Source organism: Hipposideros armiger, unplaced genomic scaffold (assembly GCF_001890085.2).
Source record: "Hipposideros armiger isolate ML-2016 unplaced genomic scaffold, ASM189008v1 scaffold_67, whole genome shotgun sequence".
NCBI lineage: Eukaryota > Metazoa > Chordata > Mammalia > Chiroptera > Hipposideridae > Hipposideros > Hipposideros armiger.
The window spans coordinates 1,150,020-1,174,360 of NW_017731417.1; the positions used below are offsets into that span (position 1 = coordinate 1,150,020).

General features: G+C 37.5%; 1 protein-coding gene across 2 annotated transcripts in view; it reads right to left on the bottom strand.

Moving 5' to 3' along the window:
- GALC (galactosylceramidase) overlaps positions 1-24,341 on the bottom strand; it is a 50,216-nt gene that overhangs the window by 6,744 nt on the left and 19,131 nt on the right. For both annotated transcript variants that reach the window (XM_019642363.1, XM_019642364.1), the window contains exons 6-15: positions 23,907-23,945; positions 19,819-19,949; positions 18,390-18,545; positions 15,317-15,441; positions 14,148-14,275; positions 10,761-10,850; positions 9,879-9,965; positions 7,529-7,679; positions 5,186-5,366; positions 1,132-1,295 (exon numbers count right to left, since the gene is read on the bottom strand). In XM_019642363.1, coding sequence (XP_019497908.1) covers positions 1,132-1,295; positions 5,186-5,366; positions 7,529-7,679; positions 9,879-9,965; positions 10,761-10,850; positions 14,148-14,275; positions 15,317-15,441; positions 18,390-18,545; positions 19,819-19,949; positions 23,907-23,945 — 1,252 coding nt within the window. The remainder of the gene's footprint in view (positions 1-1,131; positions 1,296-5,185; positions 5,367-7,528; positions 7,680-9,878; positions 9,966-10,760; positions 10,851-14,147; positions 14,276-15,316; positions 15,442-18,389; positions 18,546-19,818; positions 19,950-23,906; positions 23,946-24,341) is intronic.

Consider the following 24,341-nt stretch of genomic DNA (forward strand, 5'->3'; position numbering starts at 1 on the left):
AACTACAGTATAATGCATTAGCACCTATGGTTCCAGGATATACTTATTATACCTGATTGGACTTAATATAGAGGATAAGAAGTATCAAAGACTCCCATAAGATTTCTAGCCAGTGTCACTTGTTACATGGTAATAGCATTCACTGAGAATCAGAGAGAGAAGATAATGAGTTAATTTTTGGATGTATTATACTTGAGTGCCTGAGAAAAACCCAAAGAGGTCGAGGGGGCAGTTTAAAACACAGAGCAGTGGGGGCTGAAGACACAGATTTAAATTCCTAGTTCCAGTTCTGCCACTAACTCATTTTGAGACCTTGGGCAAATCAATGAACCTCTCTGGCGCTCTGTTCTGGATTGGAAAGAATGAGGTACCTTCTAGATCAATCGCACCATGATGATGTCATTTCTACTCTGGTGTAATTACTACCCATTCCCTTTGACTTTTATTTTATGTATGGGACCCTTTTCACCTTAGAAAGAGGCAATGAGGAGCAAACTATAAGAGAGAGGATTTTTTTTTTTAATTAATGCAAGAGGAAAGTCAAGAGCCTGAGAATCAAGAAGAGGTCTCGTTTCAACAGGGCAGTGTGCTTATCAACACCAAAGGGAAGTGGATAGAATTCAACTTCAACATGGTCTAAACGCCTATTCTGGATTACATATTATTCTACATGAGACAAGGGCTGTTAAGATGAATGAGAAAAGTCAAGCTGTTTTCAAATTATTAACTACATTAGGGAACAGGATTACGCCACTTAAAGCAAATCAATCCCTCTTCTATTTCCAGAAGCACCGAGAGACAACATTCTTCTTGTCTTGCTTGTATTTACAGTGTTTCCGGAGCACTCTCTCCCTGCTCCCACCACCTCGCCCCAGTCTATGCCGACCCCACCCTGCCAGCCCAGCTCCACTCTACAATCCCCGAGGAAGCTCTGCCCCATTGTCTCCTTTACTGAGTTGCCTCTCTCTGCACTAATTAGTTAACTTCTAATTTTGAATTGTTCAGTATTTGCTTACGTGTGTTGAATCTTTTCCCAATTAGATGTTCAAGCACCTCTCGTTACTCCCATAGGTAACAAGCAGATGTGCACAGCGACCTAGTAAGTCAGGTGCCACAGAAGAAGTCACTTACCTAGATCACCTGTAACTCGGTAGGTGCCATTTGCAAAAATCCAGAAGAAAATGCCTGCAGCGCCTCTAATCCATATACCACCTTTATTTACTCTTCCGGCAATGAACACACCTCCCTTCTTAGGGGTCTCTATGTAAACGTCACACTCAATCCTCATATTGGACCTGCAGAGTGAAACTGCTGGTTAGAGCCTTTAATTATGCCATTCGAGTGCAGCACAACTGTGTCATCATCTCACAGTCACATGGTTCCAAACTTCTAATTGAGGTAAGGATGTGATTTGCTGCGTCTGTGCTTGCAGCAGAAATGGCTTCCAAGAGTCTCCACTGATGATGGTTTTAAGTTTTACAGGACTAAAGTCAAGTCATTTCATTGCCTCTTTTAATGAGTTACTGGCAAATAATATTTACTGTTTCTAAATTTCTAAAATAAGAATACATTTCTTGTCTCTCTAAGATAAAACTACTTCTCGTCCTATGTATATATAATATTAAAAGACGCCATTTTTTTCTAGGAACACAGAAAAGGTTAAGTGTTAACATAATTCTGAATAAAAAGGTTTATTATATTTCCATCAGCACCAAGAAGCAGTAAAGGCAAAGTTAGGAACTCTGGGAGAATAGAAAGGACTTCGGGGTTCATTTTACATTTAAGCCTAATAAGACTTAAAAACTCCAGGAGAAAGGCCTAAAATTATTTGTCTGCAAAGACAGAGTCAACTCGATCTTCGCTCTACAGCAGGGCTTTCAAACTTGAGCAGCACTGAAATCCCCTAGAGGGCTTGTTAAACTCAGTGTGCTGGCCCCACCCCACAGGGTCTGATTCAGTGGGTCTAGGGAGAGCGCCTCGAATCTGCTGTCTAACAGACACCCAGGTAATGCTAAGGCCTCTGGCCTGGACTCCAACATTGAAGACCATTTTCCCCTACAGAGCATCTCTGTCTACGCAGAGCAGCAAAACCCTGATTCTGGGAGCACTGATTGACAGCAGTATATCAAAGGCGGGGAAAGACTCAGCCACCCAGGAGCTACCAGGGCTCTAACAGTGAGCTCTCCTGCAGGCTTCCTCTTATAAATGCTACTGAAGACCTTCTGCCTGAAACAACCACCATAAACCAACATGATCCCTGAAAATAACTCACCTCCTACTCAAAAGCTAACTGCAAATGAGAAAGAAAGCCTGAACACAGCCAAGTAATAAAGCAAGCAATTGATCTAAAACAGAACGAAGAACACCAAGAAATGTACTGGGCATGGGTGTGGGGAAGAAATGGAATGGGTCTAGGATTATGTGGTTTTACATTTCTCAAGAGTTTCTTCTTATCAGTGAATTGTGCTCAGTGGAATTTTACTATGTAAATGAAAATATAAAAAAGAGGCATCTGCAACAGGTACACGACAATAAGGGAAATCCACATTTAATCTTCTAATCAGAGCCAGGCTGCTTTACAGGAAAATCAAACGCTAAGTGACGAAAGCCCGGCCCCTCTTGTATGTCTTCCCACCATAGAGACAGCGTTTCTTTCTGTAGATTCCCACCCACGTGAAACCACTAATGATCAACGTTGTTCCTCACACCCCTGACTCTTTTCTGGTTCATCGCAAGTTTGAAAGTGCTACACATGCTACCAGCACCCCAAAATTATTCTGTGTAGAGTTAACATGAGAGAAGATCAAACTTCTTCCTTTTCTTTTTACAGCACATTCCAGAATAAGTGAACCCGGCATCAAACTTGCAGGCAATTTTACAGATAATGAATGAAATAGAATATAAATGGGGTTTAGTCTTCCATAGCCATAATCGCTCAGTAGTGCTGAGAGAACAAAAACCAGCCAACATATTAAGCAAATCTGATCAAAGAGATGCGAAGTTCATAAGAGTGCAGCGAAAGGTAATTCTGTGATTGTTTCAGATCCCAGCTGAAGCTTATTAGCAAGATGGGCCGTCTGAAGAAGCTTTGCTCAAGGCTGCTTACAGCACTGTGCTGGTCCTTAGCTACATCTGAGTATGACAGAGGAAGCTCTACCCCAAACACAATCCGAACAAGTGATGGCACTGTGCACACATTTAGAGCTGATCCACTGAAACAGCACTATCCAGGAAGCACACTAATTTTCCCTTTCCTGCTCTTAGGAAGAAAGACAGTGATTCAAATGAGGCTCTGAAGTGTGGTCCAAAGAGCGGGGGACTCTCACCCGGGTTTCGGAACTTACAAGCGTGGGACTGTGGGCAAAGCTTACCCCGGAGCCTCAGATTCCCAGTCTATACGGCGGGAAGCTCAGACCAATGTTTAGTATTACCTAGTTTTCATTCCCTCCTTTGGCCACAATAAGTGGGCATCGCAGCCAGAGAATAGGAATGAACAGGGGAGGTGTGTGGAGCTCTGAACAGATCTGGCTTCCTCAAATACCAGATGAGATGCTGGGAAATAACACAGTAAATAGGATGAGACCAAATTTTAAAGGGCCTTGGAAGTCAGGCATACAAGGAGAGACCTGATCTGGCAGAGGGGAGGGTCCCTGCATGTTCCTGAGTGGTGGAATAACACAACGAAAGGAGCGCTTGAGAAAGGTGAGAACAGTCCTTTCTTGACATGCGTAATTGCTGTTTCCTGGCTCTTTTTCTTTCAGGATACGTTGCTCTTCCCCTCTGCCCCCTGGGCCCCCATTCCCTCATCCTTACCCACCACAATAGCAAAGATGGAGTGCTGCTATTCAGATACTGTGAAGTCTTCCAAGTTATTACTATATAACTAAAGAGTCTCTCGATTTTTCTAGAGTCCCAGCCAGAAATAAAGAGAGTTTGGTTTCAGAGAGAGCCCTCTATAGTATTCATGGGTGTGGAGAATAAGAAATGTCACAGAAAGTTAAAGGTTTTATGTGGTGACTGGCTTCCAAACTGGTAATCAAAATAATGGAACCCATGGCTTAGACACTTAGACCCAGCCACCAGTCTTACAGTAAGACCGTTAGTAACAAATGAGGAACTCACAAACCCCATGGACACGACCAGAAAATCCAAGTAAAGTGTACCTACAGAGATGATGGGATACATGGCGTTTCTGTTGTTTAAAAAGACAAGCCACCAAAGTTATCATAAATTAGGCAAGGGTTCTCCACGCTACCCCAATAACTCTCCATGGTGCTGTAAGGCTTCCAGAAACTCTGGAGAGCTGAAAGTTTATATCAGAGCTTGGGACTAGAATTGGGATTTATAAAGGAAGTAAGGCAATATGCAAGGGATAAAGACTTTCTGCAGCATCCCACAGATAAGCAGTTCAAGGTTCCTTTCAGAATTATCTTCCCTTCCCTGCCCAATTTCCAAGGTACAGATATGGCTGTTTGATTGTTTGGCATGAATAGTTACATCACTAAACCTGAGATGCCTGTGTTTTCTGTTTCACAGTGGAATTATGCTAGCTAAAAGAAAAGGTAGAAAAGAAAAACGGATATAATAAGCCAGTACATTGGAATTCCATAAGTGATTTAAAGGGGAAGGTGAAGTTTTGGTTCGGTCATTGTATTTTAAGTGAAGAATAAATACAATTTGTATCTTTACCAGATGCCTACAGCAAAGAGTGAAATTCACTAGCGAACTAAAAGCTGCTTTGTTTTTTACTGTTTCCATCTACTGTCGCCAGGTAAATACATTTACAAAGGCTAAAACACTGTAATTCCAGTGTGGATCCAGCAGGTGGCAACACAAGATCAACAAATCAACACTCCAGCAAAACAAAATCAAAAACAACAGGCAAATCACGAAGTCTGTTTATAAATAAATAATTATTATTGGGTCCAAAAGCACTCAGTTTTTATATTAAAATCAATCTGGTCCTGCAATAATCACTATTAACCTGGGAAAATCTGAGGACAAGAAACTGAAGCAGCAAAACAGTTCGCTAATTTGTGGCCACCATGATACTCAACGATTGTCATACACTTCCTAGGTTCTTGGACAAGGAGGGCTATGGCACAGCCTTCGCTTCAAAATGTACCTGACAACATTACAAGGTTATTTCAGTCAGATCTACATTAAGAACATCAATTTTACATACCAGTTGTAATCTCCTATGAAACTGATCGTGTTGGACGCGTCAGCAGCCCAGGTAATGGGTCGTTGATTGAGAACTTGGCGTAGTGTGAAGCGATGCTCTCCAGGGTCTTCGATATTCATAAAGTACTCAAATACGCCAGTCTGATCAGCAAAATTAGGAGCTTCACTAAAAAATGGGTAATCTGTTCAGAACATAATAAATTCTCTGTTTAATATTAAATTCCCACAGAATCTTTCCTCTCGGACGTTTTACGGTACATTCTGAAACACTTGAAAAAGTTTTAAATGTTCACCACCCAGAGTCAATTCTCCTTCCATCACCATGTGATGATATATAGAGGATGTATTACAGAATTGTACACCTGAAACCTGTGTAACTTTGCTAATAATTGTCACCCCAATAAACTTTAATTAAAAAAAAAAGTTTTAAATGAGTAAATGATACTTATCACCAGTCTAAGTTTAGGGTTTAGGTTAATAAAGAGATACTGATTTTTATATAATTATTATTAAATTATCTGTATGATCAGTTTGACATACAGACTTTACTAATTTAATCCATGTAACTGCTTAAGAGGAAAGATCATGAATTCTGAAGGGAGGCAGAACTGGGTTCAAATTCTAGCTCAGTCTGTCCCCCTGGGCAAGTTGCTTAAATGCTCTGTTTCTCAAGTTTCCCCATTTCTAAGTGGGGTAGAGGACAAGAGAAATAAATGAATGTACATAAATGTGTATATAAGCCAGCACCCAGCAAAGGTTCAATAAGAGATAGTTTTGTTATTTCTAATATCTGTCAAACAAGGTTCTAAATCACTGGTCACGGTCATCAGCTGAGAAAACATTAGAAAAGGCTTACTATGCCAAACACAGAATTTAGGAATTACAAATTTTCTTCTATTTCTAAAATGGAATAAAAATCAGTGTTGAACCTAAGCTATCAATCTCTTCTTAGTTTTATTAAATTATAGTCTCACAATGATGAAGGCTATAGAAGAGCAATTTTATGCACAATATCTTATAGCTATTTTGCACTTCATGATTTTCCAAGGGTTTTCACATTCATCACATCGTTTAAGATATTAAGAACCCTATAAAGTAGTTCTAAAGCCCGGCTTATAGTTTTCAACTTTAGTTTTTAGTGTATTGTGTAGCCAATAATGCATTACATTTTAGATGTGAAGACTTAAAAATGCCTTTCAGTCTTCAGGTCACAGAATACATAGTTTTAAGATTGAAGCTCTTCAATCTCATGACCTACTGAAGGCAGGAGGAGTTACCTTTACCAACAGAGAAATGAGCAACTGATTGCTAGGACACTCTCGTGGTTCACAAAATTAATGGGTTCACCTAAGAAGTCATTTCAGAGAGCTGAAAGAAAACAAAGCACCAAGCTCCCCTGAGGGTCACTGCTGTCTGTGTTACCCAAAGAATTGAGAGGATTCCAGTCCAAAGGGCCTTATATTCCACTCAACCAGAACTTTATTTCCCGGGAAGGGGAGCTAAGACCCCGTGGCAGTGACCACCAGGAGGGGGTGGTAGGAGTCTCCACCGGCAGTAAGAACGAGCAGCCCTGAGGCAAAGGGCAGTTCAAGTATCTCTAGCAATGCCAGTCTCCCCCTTTACTTCTCTCCTACAGCTCTAGGTCCTAGGAGCAGAGGAAAGGGCCACCTGCCCCCGTCTGTGAGATCCGTAATGCTATATAACACTTACAAGTCACCGAGTTTTGTCGCTTGCTAAGTGAGCTAGGAAAATAACCACAATGCCCATGCCTTCTAACTCTTGAAACAGTTTTCCTAAATTGCCTGTAATCAAAAGCTTTTTCTAACAGCTTTAGGGCAGATCTTCCCAGGAAACCAGGAGAGAGCAAATCTAAAACTCCCAGGCACAGATAGACAATGAGTTGGATGACCCAAGGATAGCATAACTGCCCATCAGCTCTCAGTCTGCCAGCACTGTGGGAAGACAGGAACACTTTACCTCCCTCCACACAAAAGGGCAGTGCCAATAATGGCGTTCATGGGACATGGACAGTAGGGCTTAGCAGTGTGTTACAAATCCTAAGTTCCACCCCAAAACAAGTTAGAATGGTAACTTTTATTCTGACAATGTCCTCTATGTTTTTTCAGGCACTGAAAAATACAGAGTCCTCAAGTTGAGAATCACCTTGAAATAACACAAGAGCTATGTCTCATTCACCACATAGAGATTTAGAGCTAAATGAATGTACTTTTCACAGCCACTCCGTCATGCACTGGCTTGTCAGGCACAAATTTTCCCACTACTGCTAAAAATGAAAACCAAGGTAAGTTTTAGTGGGCGGTGAAAAACAACAACAACAACTTACCGACATTGAAATCATCCTTATAGATACTTGGGAAGGGCTGGGACTTGGGGGGCAGGGGGTAGCTGCCTTTGCTGCCACTGGTGAGTGTCGTGAGTGTGAACAGCTCGTCCTCCTGTAGTTCAAGTGTGAAACTGCCATTGCTGTCCAGGAGCTGAAAGAAAAAACGTCATGTTCAAGGACAGGCGCTTCGGCGCATCTCATTTGGGCAACACGGCTTTTTGAAAAATAAGCTTAAAGATAAGCCAAACTCATTTTGGTTTGAACTTCCTAACCACTTGTAAAGAGTCCACCCAATATCAAGGCCCTCAGAATATTTTTAAAGTTATTTTGAAGACTTTATAAAATTATACTTTATGAAAGGATTTTAAAAGAATTTCACTACATGGAGGGAAGGAATACTAGATGAACCCCAAGTCTATTTCTATTGGCCTATTCTTTTCCATTAGACTGTAAACTTCTTAAAGCTTATATATATATATATTACATACATATAACTAAGAGATCTGCTTATTTTTTTAGGACTTTACTAATTTTTTTTATTAAGGTACAAAAATCCATAAAATTTCACTGTTGACTCAGGTGTTACAGAAAACCTTTCACTATTAAGAAAAAAATGTCCAACTTATTATATGTTCAATACGTATTTCCATTATCAAGTTAGTTTTATATGACATTTATGATCTTAGTAACTTAATCTCTTCAAGGCACAATTTCCTCATCTACAAAAAGAGGAAAAACATACATACTTCATATGGCGGTTGTGAGGATAAAATGAGATCATGTATATAAAGTGTTCTAAGCTCAGTGTGTGACCTACAAGAAACACTCCCTTTCTCACACCTGTTCTAAGCCCAATGTAGACCTCTGAAGATGCTGGAATTTACATTAGATGTATGACCATTTTGTGAAATTTGAGCAGCTTTTATTTTTTACTTTGAACTAAAGGAGTTCATACCATATCTTTGCTTTAATAATATATATTCGTCAGAACTATGAAATATCTAACACCATATTCTGGCTCAGAAATAACCCCACATTATATTATTTTTCCCATGAGGAAAATCAATTTTATTGGGTCGTCGAAAAAGTCATGACGCATTTTTGGAACGAAAAACATAGAAAAATACGTCATGACTTTTCCGACGACCCAATATTATGCTATTTCTAGCAACTGGTTGTATAAAAAGTACAGACCATTCCTTTTTTTCAGGAATTTAATATAAAATGGGTGTTCAATCATTGATAGTGGTTACTGGATTCATAGAATATTAATAATTACCAGGAAAAGCAGCAGATCTGTGTCACTAGGTGAAGAAATGTGCTTGATTAGGCCAATTCATTCTGTGAAACATTTCCTGAGAAACCATCATGTACTAAGCATTAGAGTAGGCACCTGGGATAAAAAGCTAAATAAGGCTGGGCAAGTCCTCAAGGAAAAGTGTAGTGGGACAGCGTTTAGGTAAGCACGGATTCCCAGGTGGCTGTGAGCTAAGACTGGTGGAAAAAGCCCCAGAGGAAGTGACACCTGAGCTGAGTCTTGAAGAAGAAGGTCAAAGACATGTGGAGAAGGCATTCTAAGAGGAAGAAAGAGCATGTGCAAAGTCACAGAAGTAATTAAATTGGCATGCCATGCTCTGAAAAACACAAGAAGTGTACTGTGTGAGGAGAGGCCAGTTTAGTAGGACACGTGACTAGAAACGAAAGCAGTTGTTTGCCTCATGAGGGGATGACAAGGGTCACGGGCTACCCTGAGGGATGTGAACTTATAGGAAAAATCCCTGAGGCATTTTGAGCAAGAGATTGATAAAAATCAGATCTGCATTTAGACACATTGCTTTGGTGGCAGCGTGATGGATGGACGGATGGCCTGGAGAGAGTCAGATGGGAGGCTAGAAAAACAGGAGGTTGTTTCCAAAATTCAGGGAAGAGATAATGTGGGACTGAAGCAAGCCGTAGCAGTGGAAATGGAAACTAAAGAATGGGTAAGAGAAATGCATGGATGATAGAATTGACTACACCTGATCAGTGGCAGTATCTATGGGTGAGTGGGAAAGACAGAGTTTAAATGAGACTCAACTTTCTGACTTGGGCAGCCAAGTGATGGCGGTAGCATTCACCAAGACAAACTAAATACCTAAAAAAACAAGTACACCTATAAAACACAAACTTCGATACTGCCTTGAAGAGGGTTTCTATTTAAAAAAAAAAAAATGTTGGGGACAATTTTATTTCTATTATGCTTCAGCCATGAAATCAAGTATAAAATTAAAAATTCTTAATTCATTAATCAAATTTCTGTTCCCTTTTACTGTTGTAATGCTCAAAATATAGGAATGTATTTTAAAGCTACCCATAGAGAATCCAGTTGTTTAAAAAGAAATCTCTCAGATGATTTTCCAAGTTTGGTAGACCACACCTGTAGCTCTGGTATTTTACTCTGAGGAGAAAACACAAAAAAATATAAGAGTCAAGTGGTTTATCACACCCTCTTTGAGAATTTCCAAAATCAGTACCAGCAAGAATGAACCATGACAGTATGCACTCTATTTCTACTTACCAAAAGACCCACCTCAAATTTTTTAGTAACATTTTAAAAGTAGAAAGGCATTATTCAAGCAAATATTTTATTTTCTGTAATAAATCTACAGACTTTTGGCAAATGTTTAAAAATATTTTAGTGAGCAACTTGTCTGTTCCCCTTCCCAGATTCCCCAACGCTCTTCCCTCCCCCAATACTCCAATAAAATCTTTAAAAAAAAAAGATTTTAGTGCCTTTACTTCAAAGACACTCATTATTATACCTGTGTAAAAAGCTTTCTAAGAATGTTCTGGTATTAAAAATAAATTCTCATGTAATCAGTAGTCTGGAAATGTACTGTATTTTCTGTATTTAAATCTAACAGTAGGTAGAAATAGCTAAAATCAGGTGTCTATTTTTTTTTTTGTACAGAGAACTGTAAAGATATATGTTTGAAAGTTCCCTAGATAACATAATTGATGCTTCTACCAATAAGAACGACTTTCTTGCAAGTGACTTCGGTTAAGTGTTCTTCAAAGCCACAGAGTTTTACCTCCTAGTAGCTTCTGTAGTGCTTGACTAAAACCAATCATTGGATAGAAGACACCAGGCATTTATCCATTCATATGCAAACTCTTAAGAACTGCTAGCCTGTGATAAAATATATAAATTCTCAAAAGCAAAACCAGAATAAAATCCCACGTATTTACTTACAAAAGAACCCTTAAGAACGAAGGTGGCAAATTGGTGTGACACATTGAAATAAGGAAGAATTGGCCGTATACACATAGAATGTCTATGGCTCTGAGGAGAAAAAAAAAAAATCATGTAAGTTATCCAAATGATGTACAAAGCATCTTATGGGGAAAAAAATTAAACATTTAGTGCCCTCAGATTAACAGAAATGGCACACATTAAGTGACAAATATAAGTTTATTTCTAATTTTTAAAGACGTTTTTCTAATATAACCTTTATTCAATGTCTATTGTGTATGCCTAGTCAAAGTCAAGCTCATTGGCATTTTGACTGAGTCAAACTTTTAATTCATAGCTAAATACCTATCATCCCACAGCACACACAGATTAATTTTTATGTTATAACTATTTTCCAAGTAAAATACATCAAATGAAAAGCAAATGGCTTGGGATGCTTTTATTGAAAAAGGCATCTCATCTAAATACAACCTTCAAATACACAACTAAAGTCAGCTAAATACATATAACAAATAGTTCTCACATTTCCAACATCATTTTTTACTAAATAGTCATTACTATGGGCTTGAATCAAAAGACACAGGCACCATAATCCCTACTCAAGGGGACTCAACAATCACAGAGCACTAGCAGTATAAGGCTTTTAGACAATAAAAACAATTACAATTATTATTAGAGATTTTTAATACCCTCTCCTTAGCAAGTGATATATAGCTAGATAGAAAATCAACAAGAATATAGGTGATTTCGACAACACTACCAAGTAGCTTGCCTGGGTGGACATCTATAGATTACTCATCCAACAAGAGCAGAATGCACATTCTTTTCAAGTGCACAAGGAACAGTTATGAAGGTATACTATATTCTTACCCATAAAAGAAGTCTCAATAAATTCAGAAAGATTCAAGTCACACAAAGCACCGTAATAGAATTAAATTACAAATGAGTAACAGAAAAACCTCTGACAAAATTCCAAAATATTTTAAAACTAACGAACTTCTAAATAACCATGGCTTAAAGAAAAAATGAAAAGGGAAATTAGAAAGAATTTTGAGCTGTATGAAAAGAAAAACAATGTATCAAGGTTTGTGGGATGCCACTAAAGCAGAATTTAAGAGAAAATGTATAGCACTAAATGCCTAGATTAGAAAAGAAGAAAGGATTTAAGATCTCAGCTTCCACCTTAAGGTACTAGGAAAAAAGAAATTAAAACCAAAGTGAGCAGAGGAAAGAAAATAATAAAAATCAAAGGACAAATCAATTAAATAAAACCCAGAAAAACAAGCAAGAATAATAAAGAAACAAAAAACTGATTCTTTGAGGAAAAATTAATAAAATGGATAAACTTCAAAATGTTAACTATAGAGTTACCAACTGACTCAGTAATTCCACTTCTCGATATTTATTTACTCAACAGAAATGAAAACACATGTCCACAGAAAAACGTATACACAAATGTTAATCTCAGCATTATTCATAACACCCACAAACTGAAAACAACCCAGGCATACATCAACTGATAAATGCATAAACAAAATGTCATATATCCATACAATGAAATATGCAGGCATAAAAATAATGAAGTACTGATATAGAACTATGAAAACATTAAGTGAAGGAAGCCAGACACAAAAAGCCACAGATTACATGATTCGATTTATATGAAATGTCAAGAACAGGCAAATCCACAGAGATAAAAAGTAGACTAGTGGTTGCCAGGGGATGAGAAAAAAAGAAATGGGAAGTGATTGCTAATGAGTATGGGTTTCCCTTTTGGGGTGATAGAAGTGTTCTGGAATTACATAGTTGCACAACTCTGTGAATATACTAAAAACCACTGAACTGGACACTTCAAAGGGTGAATTTTATAGTATGTGTATTAAATTTTAACTTAAAACTCTATTACTGTAATTCATTATTTTAGTAAACAAACAAATAAACCATAGTATGCTTCCAATAAATACAAAAAAACATGTGACAAAATCCAACATCCATTCATGATTTTTAAAAAAAGAAAGAAATAGTGTAGAACTTCATTCCAATAAAGGATATGTATGGAAAACATCATAATTAATGGTAAAAGACTCAATGCTTTTCTCCTAAGATCAGACAAGACAGGGATATCTGTTCTCACTACTGCCATTCAACATTGTATTAGAGATTCTAGCCAGTCCAATCAAGCAAGAAAAAGAAATAAAAGACATTCATATTGGAAAGGGAGATGTAAAATTACTTTTATTCACAGATCATCGACAGAGAAAATCCAAAATAATTTACAAAAAAGCTACTAGAATTATACATAAGCTTAGCAAATTGGCAGAAAACAAGATCATTATACAAAAACCTATATTACTATATATTTGCCACTAATAGAATTATAGTTTTTAAAAATATTATTTACATTAGAATTGAAAATTTAAAATAGCTAAAATTTTGACAAAAGATGTGAAAGAGCTGTACACTGAAAAGTACAAAATACTGTTGAGAAATTAAAGAAAACTGAAATAAGTCTGAGGAGATGCCTAGTTAGTTAATGGGTTGGAAGACTTGATGTTCTTCAGACATCAGATTGTCCCCAAATTGATCTATAGATTCTAGGCAATCTCAATCAAACTCTGAGCAGGCTATCTTTTTTTTTTTTTGGTAGAAACTGGCAAGCTGATTCTAAAACGCATTTGGAAATGCAAATGAGCTAGCACTGCGAAAACAACTTTGAAAAAGAACAAAGTGAGACAGGGTTAATGGTACCTGTTTCTAAGAATCATTATATGTATAGGCTGAACACAGGCACAAAAAAGTCCTCTATGAGCTTCCCTTATCTGACTAAAAGCAGCAACTCCTAGGAAATAAGGCTGCCATGAATTCCTCCTCAGGATGGATCTACTCCCAGAAAGCAGGAATGGGAATAAACCCTACAGCAAGTCTTCAGTTTTATGGCCCTGAAGGAGACGGTACAAACACTATCGGACTTTTTTTGTCTCCAGTTTGTTCTCCTGAAAACCCATTATTCTTTCCAAAGTCATTGATTTTTCCTAAGGGCTCCTTTTCTCCTTCCTCATTATCTATTAAACTAGGTACATAAACCCCAATTCTAACCACCCCTGTGAGTTACTCATCACTGGGTTTCTCCCAATGTCTGTGCCTTGCATGCACAAATAAATTCTGTTTTGTTCTCTCCTGTTACTCTTTTATCATTTAATTTGTGGGGTTCCAGCTACTGAACCTGAGAGGGTACAGGAAAAAGTTTCTTCCTCCCCTATATAATGTTTATTGTATGCTAATTATACTTTATTAGCTGATTAAAAAAAAAAGGTGTTCAACATGTCTTATGCTGTTTTTACAATATTAACAAAGTCAGTTAATGCAAAACAAAAAACCAAGAATTACCATTGTTTCAATGATGATGGTAAGGTTACCGAAGCCGTCAGTCAGAGCTACGTAGCTTCCTCCTTTCTCTAAATGGCCCACTGTCTTCAGGTAATACCAACCTGGCTGAGTGAACTGAGTGGTGTGAGCTACAGAAAAGCAGAGAAAAACTCGAATCAGATAAAAAATGGTGGTAACAGGGTTTCTTTTACACACAAAAAAAGCTGTCTACTGATTTGAGTCCAATTAAGTCTAAAAGCTGTTTCTTTTGGAAGAAAATACTTGCCAACCCCATGTTCCAGCTTTGGACTAATTAGTCCAGTTAAATGGTACAATTGTGGGAAGCTTCTTAGAATGACTGGTAAAAAAATAAATGAACCGTACTCTGTCAGTTCAAGAATATTGATTGTCTTTTTTTCCAAGAATAAAATGAAGTTATCCCCTCTCAACTTTTCTTCATCTCTATTTAACCTATCCTAATATAACTACAAAAAAAAAACAAAGTTAAAAGAGTTAATAATACATTTCAAAAACTAAGCTTTATGGTTTCAAATGAGCTTATTTCTGTAACAAATATTCATTGGGCACCTCCAAAGCTGCCCTGAAAAATGTACTAAGCAATATTCCATGTCCCAACCCCACCCCCCAAAAAAACCAATTTTAACATTTAAGGACTTAACCAGGAAATATGCACGTTGATTATTTTTAATTAGTTACTTGAGAAACAGCCAACACAAGGACCATCTGACCTTCCTCTGTGTCCCCTGAAACTAGGAAGTAAATCTTCCCCGTAAAAGGTAGAGACATCCTTATCACCAGAAACTGGAAACTCAGAGCCGAGAAAGCTGTGTTGGTGAACTGCTTAGTTTCTCCACTAACTAGTGAAGGACTATTTTGTGGCCTCGCAAGTTCTTCACAGATTCATTGTTTCTTTGTCTAAGACATATATCAACAGCTTGCTTTGGTCACTTCTTAGGCTCCATGTCTGTGAGACCTCCATATGTAAGAAGTTAAATGTGTTCTTTTTTTCCCCTCCTGCTAATCTGTCTTGTATCTATTTAATTATTAGACAGCCAAAAGAACCAAGAGGGTTAGGGGCAAATGCCCCCCCGGACAATCTCCTCTCAGTGTTTTCTGCTTTGTCTGTGAGAAAGGAATTTCGGGGGTGAGAGACAGCATCCAAACCACACCTGATATCCAGATAGGCGCCTCCACGACGTAATGGCCACTCCACGGCTCCTGAGCCGTCATCAGGCCACAGCGCCCATATGGCAGCTGCTCGTAGTAGCTGGCCACCAAATTCCAAGCAATTGTTCTGGAAGATTTGTTTGATAAAAAGAGCAACAACAAAACAGCTTGTGATCAAAATGTAAATGTCTAGAAGCCTACACAGTAAAAAGACCTTAACACAGTTTATAGAAATACTATATGTAAATAACCAAAAAATGACCACCCAAAACAAGAAAATAAAAGCTGCCTACGTTCATTCAAGTTTTGAAAAATCCAGGGCTGGATGCATCTAAATCTTTTAACGGTGAATCACTTAATGAAACTATAAACAATGGTGTAACCAGAAAATGAATCGGGCCCTACCAGCACCAGACAGGTCCAAAGGCTTTATCCATACCTGCTTTTCTTTTGACAGTCAGCCTTCTTAATGTCCCAGTTTCATGACATAATTTTATGAGTTCGACTCTGAGCTGTTGCAAAGTTTTACAAATGAGAACTTTTAGAGTCTGCCTGGGTTCAAATCATGGTTCCACCACTCAACCTCTCTGGACCTCAGTTTCCTCATCTGTAAAATGAGCGTAATAATTGTACCTAGCTCGTGGGGTGCTGTGAGGATTCAATACCCTAATGCAATATGAAGAGGATAGAAAAAGGTGTGGGCTGCAGCACCGCTATGATTCTGCTTCATCTAAACGTACTAATCGGGTCAACTTGCTGGTCTGTATTTTGGCTCCTTCTTTCAGATGTCCACAGCTGGTGCTAAATCCTACGATTGTGACTATGGTTCTCAGGAAAATCCAAGGGCAAAAGGGAAGGTCTGGACTCTGGTGCTGCTGGGTTCCTCACAAAAAAAAAAAAAAGAGCTTACCCACAGAATTTTATTTTTCTTACCAATCCTCATCCACAATAAAATGACAAACTGACATACTTCCAAAATCAAAGCCTTCTAATTCCATCAATACAAACTAGAAATAATTTCCAATTTTCAAAAATCCTTACTACCAGTGAAAATTTTAAGAGTGTTCATGATTTTACCCATGATCATGGTGTCTGCTCTGGCTCGTGCTAGAAATATAAGTTGAAACAAACTATCTGGAGAGCACATTGTAATTTATACAAAAGCTTTGAAAAATCTATATACCTCTGACCCAGGTATTGATTCCATTTCTAAGAATACACCCTCAAGAAATAATCATAGATGTCTATAAAGATGCCTGTACACAATTGATCATTTCAGTATGTACAAAGCTGTTAAGTAAAATAGAAAAAAACTTCCACTTCTAAGGAGAGGAGACTAATCAGTGAGGTATAATATATTTTCTGCATCAGCGTTTCGCAAACTTGCATGACCTCAGAATCACCTGGGGCACCGACTAGACCAACAGAGTCCCAGGAGCCTTCCCTGGAGATTTGGACTCAGCAGGTTCAGGGAGCTACCAAGGATTCAGTATAAACAAGTGACTCAATTACCACTTGAGACAAGGCAAATTTGGGAAATTCTACTGTATGGAACAGAACATATATAAACATTAAAAATGAAGGCATATAAGTACACTTAAATATGATAAGTTCATAATACCTTGTTAAGAGAAAAGCAGCTTATTTACTAAACATTATATAGCATGGTCTCAATTTTATATTAAAAACATATATAATTAATACATATATATTAAAATGCACACACACACATACACCGGGGGTGCCAAAAAATCTATACAAGTGGACACTTTGGTCAACGTTGCTCAAACAGTAGTTCGCCGTAATCAGAAGTGTCTGGATGCTGATGGTAACCACTTTGAGCACCTCTTGTAATTGCAGAAGTCACACGTGATTTGTATTCATCTTTTGTTATCAGTATATATTGAGTATTACAATTTTAATAGTTTTTTCCTTTCTTAAAATGTGTATACGTTTTTTTGGCACCCTCTGTGTGTGTGTGTGTGTGTGTGTGTGTGTGTGACATAAATGGGTGGATATACACAAAAATTTTTAAGAACAGTTACTTCTGGATGGCAAAAATATGGGGGATTTTGTTTTCTTCTTTGTACTTATATGCAGTTACTAAATTCTCTGCCATAAGTATGTATTACTCTTACTATCAAATTAATTAAGTTATTAGCACCAAACTCTCCATGATAGGCATCTTCTCTTTCAAAAAAAGAAAAGGAACAACTGGTGTCAGAATAATTTATCAGCCCACATTAACATCACAAAAGAATGAACTAGCTTGCTTTTGTCATATTTATCACTGTTTCAGGAAGCTAATTTGAATCTAATTACAATTAAAGCGTCTCAAAGCATTTAAGAAATGCTTCCCTGGAAATTAAAATTATAAAAAAAAAATGTGGTCTCTCTTAAGAACCTGTTTTGGAAAGTTACACAAATTATGTGATGTTCTGAGAAATCAAACAGGCAGATTGGGAAGTGGATAATTCACAAGACAACTCGCCTGGTTTTTTTCAAAAGGTCACTGTCACAAAAAATGGGGAAGGAAGGAAACTATTCTAGATTAAAAGATTTTAGGGGCATCATGTCTAAATGCAATGCATGGTGCTTAATTGGCTCTTAGCTTTAAAAAAAGCTATAAATGATGTTTTGGAAGACAATTAGGAAAATTTGAATATAGAATGGGTATTAGAAATATTTCTTAAAATGCTCTTATCTTTTTATGTATCAAAGTGATATTGTGATCATGTAGGAGAATATTCTTAATTTTGGAGCCACATGCTAAAATAGTTAGGGGTAAGATGTCATGACATCTGTAATTTACTTTATAACTGTTCATTTTAAATGTATATATACACACACACATATATATATACACTTTATTCAATACAGACTATATTCAAATATAGGAAAATAGCTATGTAGCTTAGGTATAAATATAAGTATAGATGAAGCAAATAAGGTAAAATGTTTACAATCATTGAATCTAGGTTGTGAGAATATGAAAGTCCATTGTACTTTATTCTACTTCTTGTGTTTCTGAAATTTTTCAAAATAAAAATCTTTAAAAGGTTTTCAATCACTTACGAAGTCATATGGCCATTGATATAATTCTGATTCAATATGCGAGCCCAGCAGCCTGCACCCACGTCATTATTCAAAGTGCTATAATCTTCAGACGACCAAAGCTTCTTCTCGGTCAGCCTTGCATCCTTTACTGTGTAGGTCCCAGGATAATGAGCTCTAGAAAAGAATGGATGGGAGAAAACAGGAAAAGGGCAAAATGTGGCACTTATAGCTATTCGTTGTGTGACTAAAAATACATGTCTTCTCCAACATTTTATATTTTAGAACAACGGACAACTTCCAAGTAGGTGTCAGACCGATTGTAAGCATCTGCTTCCCATCCTTGTGTCTCAGGATGCCCTTAAAATGAGATAAACCTCTAACAATATACATAATGGGAAGGAAGATCACTGATGGATGAGACATTTCTGTTTCTGGAAACCATGAAATGTACAGAAGCACGTTGATAGAGGTAGCAGAGAAGGCCACAGCCTAGCACACTCCATGAGACGAATGAAGTGGGGCCAGGATTCAGACTTCCCAGGGGAAGCCCAGCGCTTGGGGCGTGAGGCAGGGAAGGGCAAGAAGGAAGTCAACAATAACACAATGAGTCTATTATGCAAAATAGCAGCTCCTCCCTTGTCCCAGCCCTAGTAGACAGGGAGAAAGACAGCTTGGCATTTACTCCCAGACAAAAACAAAAGAATAAAAACCCACACAGAGTTTTCTCTTCAATAAAAACAATAAACTACCTTCAGAAAACTTCAAGTTGTTATCCCTTAACCCAGTCAAACTGACACACAAAATGAACCATCACACTGGGTAAAGGGCACAAGAGATACTTCCAACTACACACGAATTTACAATTATCTAAAAATAAAAAGTTTAATACAAACATTTCTCTCAAAAAATATATATTTTTCCATAAAATATTTTTTATATAATAATTTATTTATTTTTTTGCTGGAGCCCAGTGAAGCCAAGGTGCAGAGGGCCGAAAGGCAGAATTGGACTAAGCAGCAAGGTCAAAGCCACACTGCTAAGGAGACATGACAAAAGTCATAGTCAGTACACCACACGAGGTACGAGGTACGTGTTCGTGAGAGAACTCCCAACCACAGGAAGTCTGAGAATTAGGAACTAATTTCACAACATTGCTTTTCGTAATTTCTAAAATTTAAATACTACTCTGCCCTTTAATGATAACAAAGCCATGGTGTTATTACTGCAAACATTAACACAATTTTTTAAAAGTTACCAACACATTTCATTGTCACATACATTTCAAAGAAAAACGGATGAAATAATCAGCTGCACAGCCTTTAAGATAAGCAAATACAAGAACACCGCTTTCTGAAAATGTTATCAGATGGGAGGAAAGGGCAACAACAACGTCAATATCCAGCGCAAGCAGCCAGAAACTTCATTCTCAAGGTAAAACCCTCCTTACCCTATAACATCAATCGCCTTCAAGAGCTCAGAGTCAAGCAGCATAGAAGTAGAAATGGGCTCCCAGAGATTATCACTCGCTATGATTTTCACGTGCTGGAGACCTTGATAGTTCAGCATTCTTCGTAAAACCTTTCAGAGAGATAAACAGAACATAGGAAAGGTTACAGATGCGTTTTCACCTGTTGAATTACAACCAAGAGAACTAAAGTATCTTCAAAAATCAGCACCCTGGATGATGGTGCCAATATTATTTCTCAGGAGAAATGTGCCTCTTGTGTACGTAAAATAGAACAAAATCATTATTATTAAGGTAACTTACTTCATAAGAATGTAAAAATAAAATAAACAAACTCAAGAGGTAAAAATGTTTTAGAAGGATTTTCCCTCTGACCTCAAAATGTTTAACCAGAGAAAATTAAGATGAGCGGGTAGAAACTAAACTAAAAAAAAAAAAACAAAACAAAAAGGATCATAATAGTACTACCCAGAAATAACCACTATGATTTTGGTATGCATTCTTTTAGGAATTACCTTACGTAGGCACAATAATAAAATTGGGACCATACTAAATATATCATTTGGTAAAATGCTTTAATCTATAATTTTATTTTGATTATTTTACAATGTCTTCAAGTATTCTGCCATTACTGAAAATATTACAGTTCTTAATATTTTGTACCATACTAGAAATAGAAATAAGAAATATCCCATTGTTACCCTCAAGTCTTTCACAGGTATAGACAGGACAGGCAATAAAACCTACCTGTAGGACTATCCACCCAGGAAAATTAAAAGCAACAAGCTAAATTCTAACAGGAAATAAATCAACACAGCCCAGAGTGCCTACTCTGGCATTTAGTACATACTTGGGCACCAGGAGTCCCCAAAAGAAACACAAGATGGGGTACTCATCCTTAGGCAATAAACATCCTCACCAAGACACAAAAACTAACAGAGTGTACTAGAAAATCAGAGAACAAGTACATGACAAAAGTATGGATTGCCCATATGTAAAACAAGAGCAGAGAAGAGATGTCATTTAACCAGGGAGCAGGGGGACCAGATTTCAAACAGAAGTAGTTCTCGGTGAATGGGTACGAATAAGCCCACTGCTGTGCCACTTGGAACAGTCCAGGCTCAATAAATATTGGTTGAGTTAATTTAAGATAAGAAAAAAACAAAGAATTTCACAACCTCTCATTTCACATTCTAACTTTTCTGAACTAGGGAATTTTTCAATCAATGAATGTGCTCTTTTAGGAGGCGAATAATGAAAGCTCTAGCAATTCCATGTTGTACTTTAAATGGATGATTTCTTAGAACTAATAAATTATATAGTATTTTAAAAAAACAAGGTGAGAATTAGAATAGCAATCCAAGTTCATCTTTCAAACAAGGTTCCTAGGTACCCTGGAAGCTGTCTGAACAGATCCTTATAGTAAATAGACCCACACTCAAAATTCAGTAGGATTGAGAATCCCTATCCTCTATTAGGAGACCTTGAGCCTTGTCACTCTGAAATTCCTTCTTATTCTTACAGAGCGGAGGGAGAGCAACTTAGTCAAGTTTGCATTTATCATTATGGATATATCTAGTTTTTCTGACCATTACCTCTAAAATTGCTCACATGTTTATACAGTATATACAAATAACACTCCAAAATATACAAGTCTATATAAACTATATTTTTAAATAAGTTTCCATCGCAAAGTCAATAAATAGACAGCATGTTTTTGAGCAAAGTTTTATCTAATACATTTCCAATGTTTTTTTATTGTGGAACCCATCCTTTCCCCCTAAAAAAAGAAGTTTCGATGGAAACTCTGTAAGATGAAGGAAAGGGAGCGCTCCTGCTTGAACCCAGTGAGGGTCCAGAGATTCACATATCCAGCTCCATTGCCACCCTCAGATCCTAGATGGGATTTCCCAGACACAATTAGAAACCTCATCACTGAAAACCAGAGTAAATCATAAATACAATGTAAATAACAAAAATAAAAGAAACCATAGCCCTGCCTTCTTTATATAAATCGCTGCTGTATTATATTAATTTCTACTCTTAAAACAAAATCCTTCTTATTTCCAGGGGCCATCTTACTACACTATATGGAATACACATTCATTAAGCTTATAGAACCCGAACACCTACATTCATCTGCCATTACTGAACTCTTTAAATAGACATGTTAACACACAGGACACAGATTCCAATAAAATCTTGCTACAAAATGGCAATCACAAACTTTTTATGAAGTTTTTATATCCTGAGATGTTTTACTGCAAAGTAAACTAAGTAAAGGTTGAGAGAAAAGGAAATTAAATCTGAAATGCTTAAAATAGCAATTAGTCTTTCAAACCAGGTAAATTGAAATAGAACACAGTGGAATCAGAACAGACTATTAATAGCTTAAAAAATAAATCAAACAAAACCTCCTTAGTTGCAGATCATTTGTTTTTTTGGAAAAAAAAAAAAAAAGCAAAGCAGATTCTAATGCTTCCTTCAAATGACATGAACACTACTAGAGTGACACATGTATAATCACAAAAAGGAAAAATTGGCTCTGAAATGTCAAATTTGGGTAAATAAAAAGCTCATCACGGCCCTGCCGTGACACTGTCCACCTGGCTATAGGGTTATACAGTCACATGCACAGGTTGGCTTCTGCTCTGTGCTCCTGCTGCTCTCACCAGACCTGTGCTCACAGCAGACACGACATTCCACCAACGACCTTGTGCTTCAGTCCTGCACTGGCTCCACTGCCCACCTCCCACAAGCACCCCACCCCCACACCACCACACACCACCACAGTCCCTGCAGCCTGGAGGTGACCTGGAGTTACCCGGCTCTGGCTGTAATCCAGCCTATCAATCCCACAACCAAGGATTAGTTCACAGGGGCCATTACTCCAGCGAACACGGTGGCCTACTAAGCGCTCGGGGCCCCACGATTTCCCCCTTGTCTAATCCATCCTTCACCACTTGCCCTTCCCCCAAATCCCTTCACCTCTCAGTCTTCACTTATTTGCAGTGTCATGCTCCTGCCTTAGCAACTTGGGGAGCTCCTTGAAGATTCCAAGTACATGTCACCCCCTATAATAGACTTCCCTAGCCCAGCCAGGCAGAAATCTCACCTCCTCTCTGTTACCTCCTGACAACCCTTTACATGCATTATTCTGCTAGAGGAATTATAACTGATCTTTTATCTGCCCGTATGGGACTCAATAGCACCCAAATGTGAACTCCTTTGGGGCAGAAGCAGTATTTCGTATCCTGTATTCCAAGCATGTGTACAATGCCTGACCAATTAGGTGTTGAGTAAATACTTGCTGATCAACTAAATGAGTAAATAAAAGAAATTTAGTGCTTAAAACAGAAGACACTCAATTTTAAGAAAATGTTTTAAAAACGGAAACAAAATATAACCACAAAATCATATTTCTTAGAGGAAAGGCATATAAAACAAGACAAATGGAACTGAAAACTAAACTACAGTCTATTTCCACCTGAAAGTTAAAATACCCTTGTTTTCCAGTGACAGTGGGGTTATCACTCTTGGTTTTCCCTTTCCTGAAAAATAGCACTAATAGCATTGTAGTTACCTCATAGGGGAGGTAGTAAGAGTTAAATGGAGATAAACATTTAGGAAAATGGCTCAAAAATCTCATGCTTTGCAAATGTTAGTTGTCACCTATTTGCTAATTACAAACAGAAAAATATAATTCTCAAAAAAAAAAAAGAAAGAAAGAAAAATATAACTCCAATAGAACAGGCATTCCAAAGAAAACAAGAATGAGGCAATGTGCTAGAAATTTTGATGTAAGATAATGGAAAAAAAACTACATTTCTTTAAGGCCTAAAAGTCTAAGATGATACAACTGTTTTTATAATGATTATTATAATTCCACAAATAATGAATTCTAAAATAGGAAAATTCAACACAATTCTTCGGACAAAGGCATTTCAGGGCTTACATATGATTTAATCGGGAATATAAATATTATGATTTTACTTGAATTTTGTGTCACAACTAGCAAAACAAATAACTGCTGTAACTTAAAAATAAAGAGATTTTAAAATTGTACAGACCTTGATATAATTGATGTTAAATGACCTCTCATTCCAAATCTGCAAAACAAAAAGTAAAAAAGTCTGAGTTAAAAGTTGTAATAATTCAGGCACCCCTGAAACCAGCTGTTCATGTGTAAAAGTCACCACTCAGGAGTGACTTTTTAGCACACACAGATAATCACAAAGACGTGCTACAGCACAAAAGCAAAACCTTAATGAGGATAAAAGGAACATACACACATCTCTCAGGTTTAGAATCATCAAGCGTGGGGATTTAGAGTTGAAAGGGAATTTGCATGATTTTCATTTTGCGGGTGGGAAAACCATTAAAGATGGGAATTGGCCTGGATTCCATGCCCTGGAACTCTTTTTACTCCAGTGATACAGGAAAGAGTTTCTTGTTAAAGAAGCTCCTCACCTTAGCGTGTGATTATCGAGAGTCTAAAAGAGATA